The 21,109-nt window shown below is 46.5% G+C and overlaps 1 protein-coding gene across 1 annotated transcript in view; it reads right to left on the bottom strand.

Annotated features, from left to right (window-relative positions):
• The window catches only part of LOC140401865 (uncharacterized), a 180,980-nt gene extending 160,291 nt beyond the window's left edge, over nucleotides 1–20,689 (bottom strand). Inside the window, exon 1 of the mRNA XM_072489824.1 lies at nucleotides 20,404–20,689. Within this exon, the coding sequence (XP_072345925.1) occupies nucleotides 20,404–20,458 (55 nt within the window). The 5' untranslated portion in view covers nucleotides 20,459–20,689. The remainder of the gene's footprint in view (nucleotides 1–20,403) is intronic.
• Nucleotides 20,690–21,109: the final 420 nt, after the last annotated feature.

Raw genomic sequence — 21,109 nt, 5'->3', positions numbered from 1 at the left:
TGAAGTTAAAACTAGCTTTAAGAATAAATCAGGTTATCTAGCTATTTGCACAGTGACGTTTTATGCTCTGTGGCAGCAACAGCTAACACTTTTTAAACATGTGAATAATCAATTCTAACTGCTTGCAGATCAATACACAGAAATGAAAAAACACAGATTTGGGATATATTGAAACAATCAGCTTTTGTTTGGTTAGAGGAAATGGCCTGTGCAACGCCAGGATCCTCATACAGTGAACAAATATTCGCCCATCTTAAACGTACTCCTGTTAATGGTAGCAGTATCAGTGGCATTTGTTAAATATTAATATTATACCAAAAATTAGAAATTTTGTTTCCAGTAACTAATGGGAGATAATTTAACAATATCTCTTCAGCATCTGATAGCAGCAATTTCTAACTTGTATTCAAAGTTCTGTTTGCCTTGAAGACGAGCTTGAGCTCAACATGGATTTCATATGATGTAAAATCCAATATTAATTTACTAAAGGGCTGCTATTGATATTTTTCAACAAATGGCAGTTACGTCTGTAGCTATTAATCAGTAGAATGCATAAATTATATAGTAACCTATTCCAAATAGATGTTTTGGCTAAATGCATTTCCAAAATGTACTAAATATTTCAATACAAATTGCAATTTATAAGGCACAAATTGACTAAAAATCTTGGGCAGGATACTCCTATCGCCGACGCCGACATCATTGTGAACGGCCGGAGAATCCCCGTTTACGCTGGAATCGGGGACGGCGCTGTTTTTACGATGCTCCGCCCCCTCAAAAACAGACCCAGCATCGGCAGCCTTGCAGAGGAGTTGTTTGACTATGTGGACGCCCTTCTCCGCTTTGCCGTTGGATTGGGGGCACAGGGGACTGGATGTCACATGTGCAAAGTTGTACCACCTGGCAAAGTTGGACCATTCCTGGCTTGTGAAGCAGGGGCCATTGTCCGACATCACAGTGATTGGGATGCCGTGTCGAGCAAAGGTGTCCTTACAGGCACGGATGACTGCAGACGATGTGATGTCGTGTAAACGTACCACCTCCGTGTAGTTTGAAAAATCATCTACAATCAGAACATAGTCCCTGCCCAGCGCGTGGAACAGATCGATGCTGACCTTCGACTAAGGGGACGTGACAAACTCATGGGGCTGTAGGGTCTCACGTGGTTGGGCCGGCTGGAAACGCTGACAAGTGGGGCAGTTGAGCACTGTGTTGGTGATGTCGTCATTGATGCCGGGCCAGTACACTGCCTCTCGGGCCCGTCGGCGGCACTTCTCCACGCCAAAATGGCCCTCGTGTAGCTGTTCCAAGATGAGCTGGCGCATGCTGTGCGGGATGACAATGCGGTCCAGTTTCAGGAGAACACCATCGACTACCGCCAGATCGTCTCTGATGTTGTAGAACTGCGGGCATTGGCCCTTGAGCCACGCGTCTGTTAGGTGGCGCATGACACGCTGTAGCAGGGGGTCAGCCGCTGTCTCGCGGCGAATTTGGACGAGGCGTTCATCCATGGCAGGTAGATTGGAGGCCACGAAGGCCACATGGGCGCCAACCTGGCAGACGAATCCCGCTGGGTCACACGGAGTGTTGGCTGACCTGGACAGAGCGTCGGCAATGATTAGGTCTTTGCCCGGGGTGTATACCAGCTGGAACTCGTATCGCCGGAGCTTGAGAAGAATACGCTGGAGGCGAGGCGTCATGTCGTTCAAGTCTTTCTGTATTATATTGACCAGCGGACGATGGTCGGTCTCGACGGTGAATTGGGGAAGGCCGTACACATAATCATGAAATTTGATGACACCGGTCAAAAGGCCCAGGCACTCCTTTTCTATCTGCGCGTAGCGCTGTTCCGTGGGGGTCATGGCACGTTACACATATGCAACGGGGGCCCATGATGAGGCCTCATCACGTTGCAGGAGCACCGCCCCAATGCCAGATTGGCTGGCATCGGTCGAAACTTTTGTCTCTTTCGCTGGATCAAAAAAGGCCAATACCGTGGCCGCGGTGAGTTTGGTTTTGAGTTCTCTCCATTCGTGCCCATGGGCAGGAAGCCATTGGAAGTCTGTCGTCTTCCTGACCAGGTTCCTGAGAGCCGTGGTATGAGAGGGGAGGTTAGGGATGAACTTCCCTAGGAAGTTGACCATGCCCAGAAATCGGAGGACCGCCTTCTTATCCTCTGGCTTTTTCATGGCTGTGATGGCAGCTATCTTCTCTGCATCCGGCCGCACACACAACTGGGAGATATGGTCCCCTAGGAACTTGTGTTCCGTCTGACCGAAGGAGCATTTGACTCTGTTGAGGCGTAGGCCCTGCTCCTGTATGCGTTTGAACACGCGCTGGAGGCGACTGACATGCTCCTGCGGGGTGGTGGACCAAATGATTATGTCATCGACATAGACGCGAACACCTTCAATGCCTTCCATCATTTGTTCCATGATCCTGTGGAACACTTCTGAAGCCGATATCATCCCAAACGGCATCCTGTTGTAACAATATCTGGATCTGACAAGCTGGATTTGCCAGAATTCTTTCGAGGCGTCAAGTTTGGTGAAGAGCTTGGCGCGAGCCATCTCGCATGTGATCTCTTCCCGCTTGGGGATTGGATAATGCTCCCTCATGATATTGCGATTCAGATCCTTGGGATCAATGCAGATTCTGAGCTCGCCGGAAGGCTTTTTTACGCACACCATGGAACTGACCCAGTCGGTTGGTTCCGTAACTCTGGAGATCACTCCTTGGTCTTGGAGGTCCTGCAGCTGCTGCTTGAGGCGGTCCTTGAGGGGTGCTGGGACTTTGCGAGGTATGCACCACAGGCATGGCGTTCTGTTTGAGTAGGATCTTGTAAATATATGGGAGCGTGCCCATGCCTTCGAAGACGTTGTGGTGCTGGTCGATGATGGCGCAGAGTTGCGCCCTGAAGTCAGCATCCTGGAAGGCAGACGTGTCATCAGGAGAGAGTGAACTCTTTGAACGAGGTTCAGCAGCTTGCACGCCTGTGCGCCAAGCAGGGAGTCCTTCGAGGCGCCCACGATCTCGAAAGGATGGCTTTTCGTGACTTGTGCGTCACTTCGAGTTTGCATGAGCCGGTAGCAGGAATGATGTTGCCATTGTAGTCCAATAGCTGGCAGGCTGATGGAAGGATGGTTGGTTTGACACGAAGGCTTTGGAAAGCAGACCACGCCATGCGTTTGGCAGAGGCACCAGTGTCCAGGCGGAATCGTATTTGGGACCGGTTGACCATCAGGGTGGCACACCACTCATCGTCTGGATCGATGCTGTATACCGACAGCGGCTGGTGTCTTTGTTTCGGGGACAGTCTGTTTTTCGTTACGACACCAACTCGTAAAGGCGCCTTCGGGTCCTCGGTGTCACTGCTGTGTGGGAGGTCCGAATCGGACTCGGTGACCGTGTGTTGAATTGCCCGAACATTCCTGCGAGGCTGGCTGAAGCAATATGAGTTGGAAGGCTGAGCTGCTCAACAGCAGGCAGCATAGTGGCCAAGTCTTCCACATCATAGGCATTGTCGAGATTTTGCGGGGCATTGCCGCTTTAAATGGGCAGAGCCACAGTTGCCCTACGTCGTGACGTCAGCACGTTCGCTGCGCCACTGCGCATGTGCGGTCGTGCGTGGTGCGCGCCTGCGCATTATGTTCCTCCACGTCACCGTCCCCTCATTTGGTGCGTACAAGCGCGGGAGTCCACGAAAAGCATGCAAAATGGCCACCCTCACCAGGCTGAGGCTCTGGAGGTGCTCAATCACTTGGACCTGTTCCGCCTAGTGGGGACTTTGCCGCGCCGTTTCAGCCACTTGTATATGGGAATACCGACTCGTGGCGTTTTCATGTAAGGTCTTGATGGCGGTCGCTAGGGTGAGTTGCTTTACTTTGAGGAGCTGCTGACGTAGGGGGTCCGACTGAACACCGAAAATGATCTGGTCGCGTATCATGGAGTCGGAGGTGGGCCCGTAGCTGCACGATTGTGCAAGGATGCGGAGGTGCATTAGAAAGGATTGGAAAGGTTCATCCTTACCCTGCAAACGCTGCTGGAACACATAGCGTTCAAAACTTAATTCACCTCTATGCTGCAGTGAGTGTCAAACTTGAGGAGAACCGTCTTGAACTTCGTCTTATCTTCGTCATCTGCAGAGGTGAGAGAGTTGAAAATGTGGATGGCATGGTCCCCAGCCGTGGAGAGGAGAAGAGCAATCTTTCTGGTGTCTGAGGCGCCCTCCCTGTCCGTGGCATCGAGGAAGAGCTGGAAGCGCTGTTTGAAAATATTCCAGTTGGCCCCGAGGTTGCCGGTGATGCGGAGCGGCGGCGGCGGGCTGATGTTGTCCATGTTGCAGGATGACGGAATGCTGGTGGAAGGCAGATCACTGACAGGTAGGTCAAAGTGCTAGTATCCAACCACTCCTGGTATCATGATGTGTTGGGTGTTCTGGATCACATACAGGTCACCAACACTTGAAATAGTGCAACACTATTTTATTGAATGATTAACTATTTAAACATACTGAAACTGTGGGTTAATACGATACTAGCTTTAACTAAATACCTTTGCCTTGTCCTAACCAGTCGATGCACTCAGCACATGGTGAATGTCTGTGTTCCAGGCTGTGAGCTCTATCCTCTTAGCTAGCTGCTACTCGAATGAACGGGAACTCTGATGCCCCCTGTCTTTATAGTGCGTGTGTTCTCATTGGTGATTGGCTGCCATGTTGTGTATGTTGATTGGTCCCACTGTGTGTCCATCAGTGTGTGTCTGCACCATGATATACTGGTGTATATTATGACACCATGTTGGGTCGGGGCCGGCACGTTGAAGGAAGCCACTGCGCATGCGCGCATTGGTGCTGGTGCCACTGCACATGTGCGCCGGTGCCACTGCGCATGTGCGGATCCCGCGGCGCCTAGTTCACGCCGGGATCAGCAGCTGGAGCGGCGTGCACAGCTCCAGTGCTGTGCTGGTCACCTGTAGGGGCCAGAATTGCTGATCCTGAGGCCGAGTTGACGTCATTGAGAAACGTGACGGCGTTTCTGACGGCGTCAACACTTAGCCTCCGGATCACAGAATCCCGCCCCACATCTTATCTGGGATGGTTGTTAGGTTATGGTCCCTAGGCCTCTGCCAATGCAGTTCCTTAAGGGTATCGTAAGAAGGAAGAAAGACTAGCTCAGGCAGGTTTCCCTAACTCGCTTTGTGTAAGTGACTTGGAAATGCTTCGCAGCTTCTGCAGATGGCTTTTTAAAAAAATACATTTACACTGGGTGTCACTGGCTAGGCTAGCCTTTATTGCCCGTCCCTAATTGCCCTTGAGAAGATTTTGGAGAGCTGCCTTCTTTAACCGCTGCAGTTCCTGCGGTGCTGGCACACACACAGTCCAGTTAGTGAGGGAGTTCCAGCATTTTAACAGAGCTCACCATATAGGTTTAGGATCTCACCACATGGAGAATTACAGTTATAAACCTCAGTACTAACACACGTGGCGCAATCTGCGGGCAACCCTGTGTCATCAAAGACTCCACAATTAGCATAAAATCCCACAATTTAGATAGAAATACACATTAAAACCAAATTAACTGTGGTTAGGTATAGCATGGTTTGCATCTTGGGCCAAATTAGAGGCAATGCATTACATGGTTGGTTGCACTGTTGTGAAAAAAATATACAATGAAGCAAAATGCTCTTCATCACTAGTGGGCTACTTTTCTATATGGAATTCAAATATGTTTCTGCTGCATTAGTGGTATCACAAATTCGAATTGCAGCCCGCCTGGAGAAAATACTGCATCGGAGAATAATATTCATCACAAGGTTTGTGGCAACAATGAAGAAAGACTACAGAAGAGTCCTTGAGTTAGAGTAAATCATTAGGTTTGTGAATTCCCCTTAAGAATACATAATTAATATCCTGCGAGATGGCACAAGCAATCTCTGGTGCCATAAAAACTTATTATTTTCACCAGAGGTGAAATCAAATACCTAACACACAGATGTTTTGAGGTTATTTCAATGTAATATAATTTTGACGCTCATATTCTTGTTATAAACTGTCACAGTGCGGTGATCTCTGTATATGTATATACAGGAAGTGTTAATGTGCAGTCAGTACAGACAGATGATCACTAGAGGGCAACACTAACAGGGGGTATAAATACAAGCTCAATCTGTTTTCCCGCTCTCTTCGGGTGTGGTGTGACTAGAGAACAGAAGTGTATAGTTAGCTCAGAGTGCAAGTATAATATTCATCGTTAATCTAATTCTATCTTGTTTAATTTAACTACTAGTATAAGTATTGAAGAATCAAACTCACAAGTTGAAAAATGAAATTAAATGAAATGAAAATGAAATGAAATGAAAATCGCTTATTGTCACAAGTCGGCTTCAAATTAAGTTACTGTGAAAAGCCCCTAGTCGCCACATTCCGGCGCCTGTTCGGGGAGGCTGTTACGGGAAAGTTAATTGATTTCTTACTCAATAAATTATTTGTTATCGCTGGACGACTTTGATTATTCACCATCATCAGAGTTAACAACATCTCGGCATAAACAAATGAGTAACATATAACATGGCACCAGGAAATTAGCTTTAAGAAAGATTACTAGTAAGATGAGACAAGAAAAAAAGAAAGATCTAGTACCGACTATTCAACTGTGGAAGACTTTGCAGCAATCAGATCCTTGACAATCAATCGACTCGATGGACCATGTTTAAGCCCCACGGCAGCTGAAAACTACTGGTAATTTAAATTCAAACTGGAAACTCTTTAAGCAGCTGTTCCAAATTTATTTGGAAGCGCATAATTTAAACACTGCCTCTGAAGCCAGAAGAATAGCACTGCTACTGTCAATGGCAGGTCAGCAAGCTATTGAAATACATAACTTGTTTATATTTTCTGATGGGGAGGACAAAAGCAAATTTAGTGTGATAATCGCGAAGTTTGATGACCACTGCAAGATGCAGACTAATGAAATCCTGGAGCATTTCAGATTTCATAAAAGGTTGCAAAAAAACGGTGAACCAATCACAAGCTTTGTCACCGACTTAAAGTTTCTAGCACAAACATATAATTTCACTGATTTGCATGATTCATTAATAAGGGATCAAATTGTTTAATGACTTTGTGATGAAAGTTTGAGAGAAGCATTATTGAGACAAAACGATCTAACGCTCAAAATCGCGATTGCAAATGTATTTCGCATGAACAGAGCAAGAATCAATATTTAGAGTTTTATCAAATGGAAAAGGGCGCGAAAGTCCACCACGAGGTCGAGAGTGTAAAAAATGGTGTGGCAAGCAGCAAAGAAGCACGTTCAGGACGGCAGCTATCTTGCGCGCGCACACTCCAGCCCGGGACATACGCAGTTCATACAAAAATGCGGGGCTCAAGAGAAGAAGTCTGTGCATGCGCGAGCGTGTACCATGCATCAGAGAGACGACGTCATGACGTGCTACCGATGTAATAACGCCCATTTAAAGGGGAAATGCCGTGCACAAGGAAAAAGATGTTTAAAGTGCTCCAAGCTTAAATCACTTTGCTTCCCAATTCAAGTCAACAGCGATATATCATTCTCCAACACAGAAGCAATGTTCGCAGCATTGATAAGATGGAGAATCACAAATCTAAGAAAGATTTTTCAGACGAAGAGCATTATTTTTCCTTGGAGAACATTTTCTTCATAGGAATCATAGACACAATAGAGGAACTTCAAGCAACGACTAAGGCTCCTCAACAAATAAATAACATTGACTCTAACAGTGAATGGACCTCGATAGTGCAAGTCAATAACTTCCAATCCTATTCAAACTTGACACTGGGGCTTTAGCAAACTTAACGACTAGTAAAGATTTTGCATCAATTCCAGGGGAACATGAGATGATACCTGCTGCATGTAGGCTGCAAGACTACAATCGCAACCAGATTGCTTCAAGAGGATCGTGCCATTTGAAAGTAGTTAATAAGGTCAAGAAAATACTACGTTTCAGATCGTGGATGAGCAGAAATCTTTGCTGTTAGGTGCCCAAGCCTGCAAGGACTTGTGGCTTGTCCAAAGAATTTTTATGACTACCAAAGACACATCAAGACTGAATCATGACATCCAGCAACTACTTAATGAATACCATGATGTATTTCGAGGTATGGGTACATTATCGTACCAATACAAAATTTTGCTCAAGAAAGATGCAAAACCCGTCATTCATTCTGCTGCGTGAAAAGCTGAAAGTAGAATTACAACGATTACAGTCTCAAAGAATCACCTCAAAAGTCAGGCAACCGACTGACTGGGTCAGCTCGTTGGTCTGCATCAAGAAACCATCAGGTGATCTCAGAATCTGTATAGATCCCAAGGATCTGAACAAGATTATCCGTAGGGAACACTACCTTATCCCTAAGCGAGAGGAGATATCTTGTGAGATGGCAAACGCTCGCAGTTTTCCAAACTTGATGCTTCACAAGGTTTCTGGCAGGTGCAGCTAGATGATTCAAGTAAATTGCTTTGTATGTTCAACACTCCATTTGGACATTTCTGTTTTAACCGCATGCCTTTCAGGATCATCTCAGCCTTAAAAAATCTTTCACAGATTCATGGAGCAGATGACGGAGGATATTGAAGGTATCAGAGTATATGTAGAAACCATTATCATATGGTTGACTATGGAAGAAGACCATATTGCTCGATTGAGAAAAGTGTTTCACAGGATCCACCAATACGGATTTAAACTCAACCAATCAAAGTGTACGTTTGTATGTTCAAATTTAATTTATTGGGTGATACAATATCAGCTCAAGGTGGCAGGCCAGATGATGATAACATTCCTGGGATCCAGAACAAGCAGCAGCCGAAAGATAAAAAGGCTCTGCTTCGATTTCAAGGATTCGTTAACTTCTTAGGCAAGTTCGTATCCAACTTGTCAACGAGGCGTCAGCTCTACGAAACTTAATCAGGAAGACTACAGAGTCTGAATGGACTCGACGCCATCAAGATGAATGGATGAATCTCAAGCATCAACTGATGACAGCTCCAATTCTGACTTTCTTTGACCCAACCATACCTACAAAGATCTCCACCAATGCCAGTCAAGATGGAATCGGTGCGGTGCTTCTCCCCCCACCACCCCCCCCCCCCCCCCTGCCACATAAGGCAGGTTTCACACAGCTTTTTTTGCCTGATCTAGCACTCTGCATAATTTTGGGAGAATTCCGCTCCCCGTGATCGGGTCCCACCCCAGGACTTGGTCAAGAAAGGTGCGTTCGTAACACAGCCAAACGGGTTGAGTGCCACTCTGCAAATTCTTCCAACACGCCAGCGGCTGGCAATAAGAGCGGGGGGAGACTCCTGGTGGCCAACCACCACACATAAGGGGAACCCCCCAATGGAGGATGATTACCACTCCGCCAGATCCCCCTTGGCATGGCTCACTTCATGTGCCTCCCTGGCACTGCCCCGGCACTATGGTTTGCTCCCACAGTGCAAAAATGTGCAGGTTACGGGGATTGGCCATGCTAACTTGCCCCTCAGTGTTCAAAGATGTGCAGGTTAGGTGGGATTTCAGGCATAGGGTGGGGAATGGGCCTAGGTAGGGTGCTCTTTTGGAGGGTTGGACCAAATGGCCTATTTCTGCACTGTAGGGATTCTATAGTTTGAATGAAATACAAAATGAACATCTGCCAAGATATATAACAAGCAGTTGATTGAGTACCCCCCCCCCCCACCCGACATTATACTATTGTCCTAAGTCGCAAGTGCACTCACAGGGTGGTGGCAAATTCACTGAAATTATTTACATTTCTCATTTAACAAGTGGAAGACTTATGAATCATGTCACACATTTCAAATCAGTGATCCTCTTTCTGCAATCATCTGCATTCTTCCAAACTCTGTGGGCGCGATTTTACGGAAACATTTCCAAATGTTGTAGCGAGCGGGAATTGCTGCGAGTTAACCGCCGCTAGGCCCAGCGAAACCGGCAACGCAATCTAACTTTAATTGGTCCACTTCAAGAGGTCTCACGGGCTTCTCGCCACCAATAATGCCTCTCCAGCCGATTCGCCGGGACCGCGCACGCCAGCCCCCCCGCTAACAAGGTCGAGCACCACTTAAACTGCACTCACTCAATCAACCCCAGCCAGCTCGCAATAATGGCGCCGAGACCAGCCCCAAGATTTGGAGATGTTGACGTGGGGAGTTTCCTGGACACGGTGGAGACCAGGAGGGATGTCCTGTTCCCCCAGGAGTCCCGGAGGGTGAGCGATAAGGCAGCTGTCAACTCCAACAGTCTGACCAGGAGGTCTGGCTAGCAGGAAGGTCAACGACCTACACCGGGCAGCACGAGTGAAGACACCAATGCCCCTCCCCATCCCTCCAACGGAGTATCCACCTCCCAACTCTCCAATTGACCCCCAGTCCTCCCCCCATTCCCCCCAACCCCACCTTCATACCCCCTTCTCCCACCACTGAAAACGCTTGTGGCTAACGATGCCCTCTCTGTGTCTCCTCAGGAAAAGCTCTCCCACAATCAGCAGGAGAGGGCCCAGACTGCCAGTGGGGTGCTGGACTTGAGATTCCTCACCTCCTTCAAGGAGCGGGCCCTGGAGGTGATGGGTGTGGTTGAGGGCAGGGCGGTCACCCATGCGGAGGCTGGCGGACGCCAGAGACATGAGGAACCACTGGGCTCCAACCGGAGGACCTGCCAAATGTGACTAGTGATTCTCTTACTGACTGACCCACTCCTCCCACTGACCACATGTCCATTCTCCCGCAGGTCCTCCAGCCGACGGCACCGGCCCATCCTGGGTGGTCCCCTCCCCTGACTCCGAGGAGAACACCTTGGAGGAGAGCTCCAAGGATGCAACTGTTATCGTCACGGCACAGCTGCCATCTCCACCCTCCACCAGCATAGATACACACGCTGCGGTGGGAAATGTTAGTGGACAGGTTTCTGGGGTACAATCTGGTGAGCACCACACAGTTGCTGATGCACATCAGGTGGAGGAAGGAACCCCCAGACGAGACAGTAGTCGGATGTCTGCTGGATCCCAGGACCCAGCTGGGTCCCAGCCTGATGCTGAACCTCTGGAAGTGGGTTACCCGGAGCTGATGGAGATGATAGGGGGCGGCCGGGATGTTCAGAGGGAGATGTCAGCATCACTCCAGCAGATCCATAGCGGCTTGGAGGAGTCCCAGAGGCTACAGATGCAGGAGATGGCGCCGGCGATGCCTGGCACTGAGGCAAACAATGCTAGGGTGGCAACTGCAGTGGAGAGCCTGGTGTACGATGTTGGCACCATTAGTGAAGGTATCCAAGGCGTTGTGCAGTTGGTGACGGCCATGGTTGAGGGTCTCGGCAGTATGTCCGCCTTACTGGGGGATGTCGCCCAGTACTAGGCTATCCTTAATGATGTTCTGCGGGACATGTCCCACTCCCAGACGGGCATGGCTGAGGCGCTGAGAAGCTTGTCCCAGTCACAGGTAGGCATTGCTGAGGCGCTGCCAGTCACTGAGAAGCATCATCGAGGGTGTCAACATGATGGTGGAGCCCATGGGGAACCACCGGTGCTGGCAGAAGCAGATGATGCAGGGGCAGGCGGGGCTCGAACCAGCTGCCTCTCTGTCCCAAGGCGGCCCCCAGGGCCCTGATTGGGAGGAGGGGGCGCTGGGTGCTAACATAGACCCATCCCATGGAATGGCGACAGTGGCTATCAACTCACCCGAGTCCCACCCCTCTGATGAGGTCACGTCAGCACATAGGACAGGGCGGCACGGCTGTGCATGTGCTGCCGACAAGTGAACCAGGGCGCTCGAGCGCCCAGAGGACATCTGCCAGGGGCATCAAAGGCCACGGGACGAGGTAATCAGCTGACTACCTCCACCTCAGATGTGCATCCTGGGGACACACCTAGACATAGTGATAGAGCTGGGAGGGCCAGGCACGTTGATCATCACAGTGGGCATTGTGGTATGAGGGGTTAGGTAGGGGGTGGGAAGGGGATGGGGTTGGAGGGGCGGCACTATCGGGAATGGGGTATTGTACAGCACATTAAACAACTTTTTGCACAACCATTATGATGTCTCTGGCACTTTCTTCCGCAATGTGAACTGATCCCCCGACCCTTTGCCCATATCTCCAAGCAACCCCCCCCCCCCCCTCCCCATGGCACCCACCCACCCTCCGGTCGTGGACATGTCCCCGGAGCTGTGTCCCATCCCCTGGATGTTCAGATGTTGGAAGCTGCCTGTGTTGTGTTGCCTCCCACAGTGTTCACAGTGTCCAGGCATCAGGCGATAGGAATTCTAGGCAATGACTCCCACATGCTACATGGCCTGCCTGCCCACGGGAATCCACTTGGCATGTGTCAAGTGCTCACTTAACCACGATTTCCAGTTCCCTATCAGCGATTGCCTTCAGCCGCGCAGCCAGAGTCCTCAATGGTCAGTGGCGGTTATGGGTGATCCGTAGGGCAGATGAAGGGGGACAAGGGTTGCCCCAAGAATGGGGTTGGGATCCAGGAGTTGGCATGGTGGTGCCGCGAGCGATTGCCCCCCCCAGAGCCTCCCCCCCCACCCTCTTATGGCGGCCCACCACTGCAGAGGGTCCACCCCCCCGCCGAGCACTGGGGTGGCAAACCCAGCATCCCCTGGCTCTGTGCCAGTGAGCAAAGATGGCTACTCACCTCCTCGGCTCCCCACAAAAGCCCTTCCACCAGGTTTACGTTTTTCAAAAGTAGATGAGAAAACGCATTTTTTGAGATTTGCGTGCATGGCGAAATAAATTTGCTTCCATGAAAAGTTTGCTTCAATTTACTGTACAGATTGACTTACGCAAATAATGCAGGATCAGAGAAACATGTGTCTTAGGAATTCTCCAAATATTAACATTAAAAATTCTTAACGCATTCCAATGAATTTCTTCATTCACTAATTCAATTAAAGGGTTAACCTGTTTAACATATGAAGGAGACCGAACAGATGGATTGAGCATTCTAACACTAATATTCAAAGATTTAATTACAAATCTATGGGCCGGATTCTCCGACCCTGCGCCGGGTCGGAGAATCCTGGGGGGGAGGCGCGAATCCCGCCCCGCCACCAGCTTCAGTATTCTCCTGCGCCATTTTTCGGGGACCAGCAGGATTCCCGCCACGCCAGTCGGGGGCCTTGGACAGCGGCCACCCCCACCCGGCGATTCTCTGGGCCCCGATGGGACGAGTGGCCGACAAGTTTTGCCCAGACCCGTAGGTGTGGATCTCTCACCTCACACACGGCAGGACCTGGCAGGTAAGTGTGCGAGTGCCGTCCTGGAGGGGGGGATCCGACCCCGGGGGGGCCCCCACAGTGGCCTGACCCGCGATCGGGGTCTAACGATCGGCGGGCGGGCTGGTTCCATGGGGGCCTTCTATCCTCTGCGTCGGGCCCCTGTAGGGCTCCGCCATATTGCCCGGGGGCCGGTTCGGAGAAGGGAACCCCCGCGCATGCGCAGAAATATGCCGGCCGTTATGCGCATGTGCGAACTCACACCATCCCTTCGTCGCCGCCTGGAGCTGCGGGAACCACTCCGGCATCAACCTAGCCCCCTAGAAAGGGGATAATTCCTCACTTTCGGGGGCCATTGACGCCGGAGTGGTTGGCACCGGTTTTCATGCCGGCGTGGAGACATAGCCCCATTATTGGAGAATCCATGTCTATTCTGCTACTATTTTCTACCATTTGTTTTCACTATTATAGGAAGTCATTATTTATGATGAAAAAACTGTAGGAGATGAAATCAGAGCCAAACATTTCATTTTCTGCATGAGGAAAATGGGACTGAACTTTCTGGCTCTGCTGTTAATTCTAGCGCTATATATTGTTTCTAATTTACTCATAATCATATTTGCTATTACCCTTGTGATTAAAGTTTTACCAATTCTTAAGTACAAAATCCTGAGTTTGAAATAAATTAAAAATTGTCTGCCTTCCCGAACTGTCAAACTAAAAACTAAGCCACGTAATTACCCAAATCTAATCATGAAAATATTATTTCATTTATCCACAAATGGTACCTCAAATTGCGCAACAACCCCATCAGCAGAGATGTGATTATACACTATTGGCCCAATAGCATATGCTCCAACACTCGCACTACTAACTATGCTGGTAAACAGTAGCAGTACTTTACAACTATGTAGGATTTTCTACAAGAACATCTCTGGACACAAGCTACTGAATCTTCCAAAAGGACGCAGTGAAAGTTTCCCACCACTTTATGCATCTAGAGTGCCCAGTGGGATGGCTTTCTCTGACACATCAGACCATTCAACATGTCTATGACACTGTGAAATCTGGTAATGCCCAGTGGTATGACATTAATATACAACTCCATGGACATTGGCTGGGAAAAGGTGACCGAACAGATTGGCTCAGTGGTCAATCTGTTTATCACTATCTGCACAGCAGTTTCCTTTTCTTGACACCAAAGATCCTTTGAGTCATCTGAAAACCCAACAGGAGAAGGCGGAATCCAATGTCAAGTTCTTCACTGTAATCACATCTGGATAGTAACCTTGGAAAGTCTCCTTCAGGTAATTTTTCCTTCTCACATAACTTGGCAAAGATTCCCTTGTAAAATCTATAAATAGAACAAATTGGTGTAGTCACTATCATGTTACACTTATTTTACATATATACGCAGGAAGATGAACCACTTTGGAATATATCATTTGAACATCAAGAAATATGTTCATTTACCCGAATAATTGGATATGAATATTGTATTTCACAGTCTATTTCTGTAACTTCTTTGTCTGTTGTTTCTGTTCCTTTCTATACCAGTCCTCCATTTGCATTTCATTTTCAGACTGCAAATTTGCTGGTTTGCAAACCTTCAAACATGCGCTTTTTACTGTTTCTGGAATTTTCCATCGTGTCTGGATGTTTATTCTCATTCACTTAAATGTATAATTTTGCTTCTATATATATGTTTCTTAAATGTCCATCCTATTACATTAAAATGACAAGTTTTGACACATTTTAGACAAAATATTGCAGAAATACTTAGTTTCATGGGTATCGTTAAGATCGCAACATTCATTTTATATGATTTTTTTCTGCAATAAAAAGGTGATTGTTCAGCATGAAAAATCCAATTCAACTGAGTTTTATAGTGCTTGAGGCAAAACAAGTTTTGAAGATCAGAAGTTGTCATGCTTGCTTCATTTAACTATCAACATCCATTAATAATCTTAAATATCCCTTCTAGAGGATTATTTATGTTTACTGCTAAACCTTTATTGGAAACATATGAACATACCAAAATGCTGTTGCTGCACCCAAACTACAGATTAACAATGTGAAAGGAATGTTACTACCAAAATTCAGTTGAAAGGGAATTTTAACTCTCTCTGATCGATGGGAGAGCAGCGAGCAGGCAAAATGGAACACCTTGATTTCCTGTGTCATCTCCACCAATTTTACTCATTTTAACACTGTTCACCCCACCTGGAAAAGTCATTGGGAAGGCACTGAGGCCCCTTAAGGCAAATTAAAAATAAAGGAGTAATTTTGCTCTTCTGGGCAGTATTCAAAGGAGGCCAAAGAGTTCAAATCTGCTGGGCCTCCAGCACAAACACTAATACAGGATTTTTATCACTTGCATCAGTTTCCCGCCAAGTTAAAATCAGCTCCAACTCAGCATATCTTTCAACCTTGACAGGTACGTGAAGGTAAGGGTATTAGTTGGTCAATTATTGTACACTCCACCCAATTTTCCTTACCACTGATACCAATGGCAGGATGAATACCGAGGGCAGATCCATTACTGCCCATTTTAAGCCATTGCCAAAGTTCATTATCAACACCATAGAATCCCTACGGTGCAGGAGGCCATACAGCCTATCGCGTCTCCATTGACCCTTCGAAAGAGAGCACTCTACCCATGTCCACTCTGCATTATCCCTGCAACCCCAAACCTAACCTGCACAACCCTGAACATTAAGGGGCAATTCATCATGGCCAATCCACCTAACTTTGGACTGTTGGAGGAAACTGGAGCTCCCGGAGGAAACCCACGCAGACATGGCCAGAATTGAACCGGGGTCTCTGGCGCTGTGAAGCAGCAATGCTACTGTGCCACCGTGTCCCCCTTTTTTTGTTTGCAATAAACATTCTATTTTGGACAGGTAGGCACCAGAGATCCCAACATAAGCAATAGGAAAGAACATTATTTCAGCTGGTATCAATATCTAGCTTTAAAAATCCATTATTTTTCAAGAATGCAATTTCATTCAAATTCACGTCAAAATGCAAAAATGCTAAATTTCTTCAAGATAGCAATTTTGAGTTCCAATTTTGTGTTTTCATTAACAGGGTGCTTAAGGCACTTAAAGATACAATCATTCATGTAAATTGAGCTTTACTCGGTGTACGCCTTTCAGATATCTTCTTTTGTACTGCTCCAGAAAGTGGACTCGAGAAGGCTTTTGCAATACATTCCCTCCCCCACCCCTGAATCCCTGGGTGTTTTGATTATGTAGCTTGGCCATTCTTTTGTTTCACTTTTCTTTATTATTTTACCAGAAGTTTCAATATCTAGAGATGTGACTTCCTTGTTTTGTTATGAATTTCCTTTTGAGTTCTTGCAGCTAGTAAAACCTAAGCTAATTCCATTAGCAAAGGTTACCGCCGTGGCAAAATTACGACATCAAAATATGAACACTGCGGTACTTAAGTATCAACAACAGATGTGCCCTGTTCACATGCAGTGATTTATTATCTATGGACTGTATAACTTGGAAAAATATGTTAAATTGTGAAAAACAGTCACTAGTTTAGCACTGAGGATTGATCCATTTCTAATTATCTTTTTTTACCTCCAAGTTAGCCTATAAAACCATTAGTTTGTCCATAAAGACTGTAGCAGTCTGACATTTATTGTGTGAGAACTGCAGGAGCTAAAAGCTAAATTAAATTGAACAGGACACATTTAAAAGCTAGTTCCTACTTTCACTGTGTCTCAAAGTTGATTCAAACATAGGTATCAATGATTGCATTATAGAAATAATAGATAAATCAGCTTTAAAAGGTATATCAAACGGTTAGGTAAATCAACAAGTCAAACTATTATACTATTGTGAACTATACAATACAGAAATGCAGGAAGCAAACAAATTATATTCGTGCACAGTGGTTAGCACTGCTGCCTCACAGTGTCAGGGACCCTTGGTTGACTGTGTGGAGATTGCACATTCTCCCTGTGTCTGCGTGGGGTTTCCTCCAGGTGCTCCGGTTTCCTTTCAGAGTCCAAAGTTGTGCAGGTTAGGTGAATTGGGCAAGCTAAATTGGTCCTTTGTGTCCAAAGATGTGCAGGTTATGGGGATGGGGCGGGGGAGTGGGCCTAGATGAGGAGCGCTTTCGAAGGGTTGGTGCAGACTCGATGGGCTGAGTGGCCTTGTAGGGATTCTATCATATTCTTCCAGGCTGTGCAAACAGTTTTATGAAAATTAATAAATGAGACATTGATGAATTAGGAGTGAAGCAGATAGGTAACTACAGTTTATGAGTAAACTCCCCATGCTATAAGATGTTGCCCATCGAATGAAGACTCATATTTAACAGCCAATTTATTTTCTCTGTAAATGCACTTTTTAAAGGTTTTATAGGTTTCTCAATTTCAAACTGATTACGGTAACTTTCTTCCTTTTGCTCCTTATTTTTCCTAATTTGCTGTCCTTTTTCTCACATAGCCTATTTCTGATCTGCTGATCTATTTTATTTCCCTATTGTTTTGTTTGTATCTTAGCATCTTTTTTTGAATCAATTGCCCCTTGGATTCTCCCATTTTCCACACCGTTTCCTGGCTAAACGGGTAACCTTGACCGCTGGAACTGGCCATGTGAGAATAATTTGAGGACACAATTATCAATTTTATCTCAACAACGTTCATAGTCTCTCAACAATGATCAACTCTAATAACAATTAGAACCTGTCATGCCACAAAGCCACGAGGTGCTGCATTTTTTGTTAGACTTCCCTCCCTTCAAGTCCCATTATGGACATTAAATATGCACCTTCAAAATAGTAAGCAGAGGAAGCCAGGAAAATCACAGGGCTAAAAATGCTGCAGGTTGAGCTAAACTTGGGCTATGACTTGCCCATCTTCACACTCATGAGAATCTGAAATGTATCCAAAATTGAAAGAAATTCTGGTATTAAAATCAAGTAGGGACACAAGACTCTTAAAAGAGTACATTTAAAACCTACAATTAAGATGTTCTTTTCTGAGCTACCCAGATAAACAAATGTGGCACTCTGATTAAAACTAGATACATTACCACAGAATTATAAAACCACCACTTATTCAACTAGAACAAGGTTTATCATCATAGATTTATGTGATTAAGGAGAATGGTACAGATAATAGTGATTCTATGACATTAATCATTACTACTGCAAAAAAACACATTTGCCATAATATTTATTTCCCTTATGGAAAAAAATTAGGTTGACTGTTGTGCCCATCCAGGTCAATGCCAAATGAAGGGACACTTTTTTCACATTAACGCTCTGTACCACAGTTAGTGCATGGGTTAATTGAAACTGCAGGATTAAGCACAAGCAGCACGAGTTAGATTTTATAAAATCTGTGTGTTCTCAAGTTATGATTGCTGAAAATTCCGGCTACATTTGGGCAGAAACTTGCAACCTGCATAATGGGAATGTGTCTCTGCAGTGACACTCTTAGGTATTGCAATTATGCCAAGTGATACTGACATATGAAGAGCACACATTTGTCTGAAATTCCTCTATACATGATATTAGAAAAGATGAAACCACTTAAAATAAATGGGTAAATGCATCTATTGAAATGATAGAGAAATTTAGGATGGATCGATTAAAAGTCTTGGGAGTGTATTGCAGAAGCAAATACACAAGATGACCCAATACCATTCCATTCATTCTGCCAGGATACTGGCGTCCCTAGATTTTGGCCCGTTTGATCTCGCCATGCTTATTTATTCATTGTTTATCAGACTACTATCCTAACTGGAGGTAGGTAAGCTCACATCTGTAAACTGATGGGCTGTATAAAACTGCGCCATAACGCCGTGATGCTTCCTGGATCCGATTGACTCCAGTTTGGCATGGTGCTAGCCAGGATTCCAACTTGGGCGTGTCTCAATGCAGTCAAAGCAGCCAGATCAAGTGGCCACTTGGTGCAGTAGACTCGAATGTTTATGCTAAACTTATATTGCAACAAAAAAAATGCACAATGATCTCTGGGTGTGACGCATCCAGCTCAACGCTTCATTCGCGCTGCTGACATTTTACCAACCTATCAAGACCATTTTTGAGGCCCACTCTCAATGTCATTGCTCGGGTGGCCATCAATGCCCTATTGCTGCTAAATCAGAGCTAGTACTTCTGCATTGTTTTTGCATGCCCCATTAGGATTGTCACACGCCCCACACGCTTTCCACATTGGATCAGTTATTACAAAGCGGACACTTGCAAAGCCTTCAGCCTGAAGCGCAAAGTTAAAAAGGGTCTAAATTGGACAGGTTTCCTGCTTTTATTTTTTTTTAAAATTGGGATTTTTAAAAGAAACACTTTGCTGGCACAGTGGTCGCCAAAGGCAGCATCCGACCCGGCTGCGCTCATTGTTCAGCGATTTTGTGACAGCGGAATGCAGTAATGGGAGGGAAACTCAAGGTGGTGATGGTGGGAGGCTGGTTTGGGATCGACCCTGAACCACTTCCTCCCTTCAATCCCATTCATTTCCCCGTCAGCGAGAATTTGCGACGACCTGCTTACTGCAATCGGCTTCAGGATATTGGCACACACACATACCCGTATCTGCGCCTGTACAGCGCCAGCGGGTCAATTTCACTTCAATGCACCGCCCGCACGTGTTTAAACAGCGGCCGATCCCAGGCGATTCCAGGACGCCTCGCGAACAAATAATAAGCAAACACACATTCTAACTTTTCAGAGTTTCGCCCCTGTTTGTTGACATTGCCGTTTCTACCGTACGCCCAAACCACAGCGCCTAAAGAGCAAAAACTTAAGTCGGTGGATTGAAAAGTGCAAAAACGTACACAGAATGCTCACGCCCTAATAAGTCACTAAACACAGCTTTGTCGATATACAATGAGTAGAGCAAGCATGCAAAACATTATTGTAAAATATGCATGTAATTTAGCAAAGGAATATTGCAATGCACCGGCCATAACACAAGCAGCGAATAGGGAGAGGTTGCATTTTTTTCTCGCTCTCGTTTTCTCCTATTTTTGTTTTGAGATCGGTACTGTCTGATTCATGCAAACGTGGACCACGCCCTAAAGCTGCGGGGAATCAGAGGGCTGCGGATCCAGAGCAAAGCAAATCAAAGCATCAGCAGCAGGCTACAAAGTATAGAGAATAAGCCCACCACTGGCCGGATCCCCTCGCCAGTTTGGGAAGGGCAGGTGGAAACAGTCGCACATCTTGGAAATCTTCCGGTAGCCCCGATCCTAATTGTCCGCAAAGTCAGTCAAGCGAGCCTGGAATTAGAGAGAGAGAGAGAGAAGCAGTATCCCACGGCGATAGGTTAGCTTGTAGTGTCGAGGCAACAGCATCGTACTAACAGCCAGCATGAAAGATGCTGACACACGGACCCCGCATCACTGAATACGGGTCCCTAAAGTGGTAGGCAAATCATCCAGGTCAGTTTGCAAATCCATGATACCCAATCCGGATCGGATCTGCAGAACAGGGCAGCCAAGTGGCTGCAGAGAAATCTGTCCAAATACCTCACAACTGATCTAAGTGCAGTAAATCAATGCTTGCCATGCACAGCTTTGAGAAGGATATAATATGCATTTATTTATTTTCCTCAGGCAAGGACAAAGTATTGATTGGGATAGTTTATTTGCCTCGGTGGATGTGCATGCGTGTGCAGATGGTTAAGTATTGGGAACTCTGAGGAATTGGTTAAGGGTTTTAGTTTTGCACACTACACTTTGCAGCCCCATCCAAAAGCGATACATTCATCCCATCGAAATCGGGACAATACTTGCGGGGGTGTTTAAACCCCCGGCTTTGGAAGTGTTGATCGTGGTGTGATTTCTCAAACTTCCTGTTGGATTGAGCATAAG

This window comes from Scyliorhinus torazame, chromosome 2 (genome assembly GCF_047496885.1).
Source record: "Scyliorhinus torazame isolate Kashiwa2021f chromosome 2, sScyTor2.1, whole genome shotgun sequence".
Classification (NCBI taxonomy): Eukaryota; Metazoa; Chordata; class Chondrichthyes; order Carcharhiniformes; family Scyliorhinidae; genus Scyliorhinus; species Scyliorhinus torazame.
This window is presented reverse-complemented; position numbering and strand designations above follow the sequence as displayed.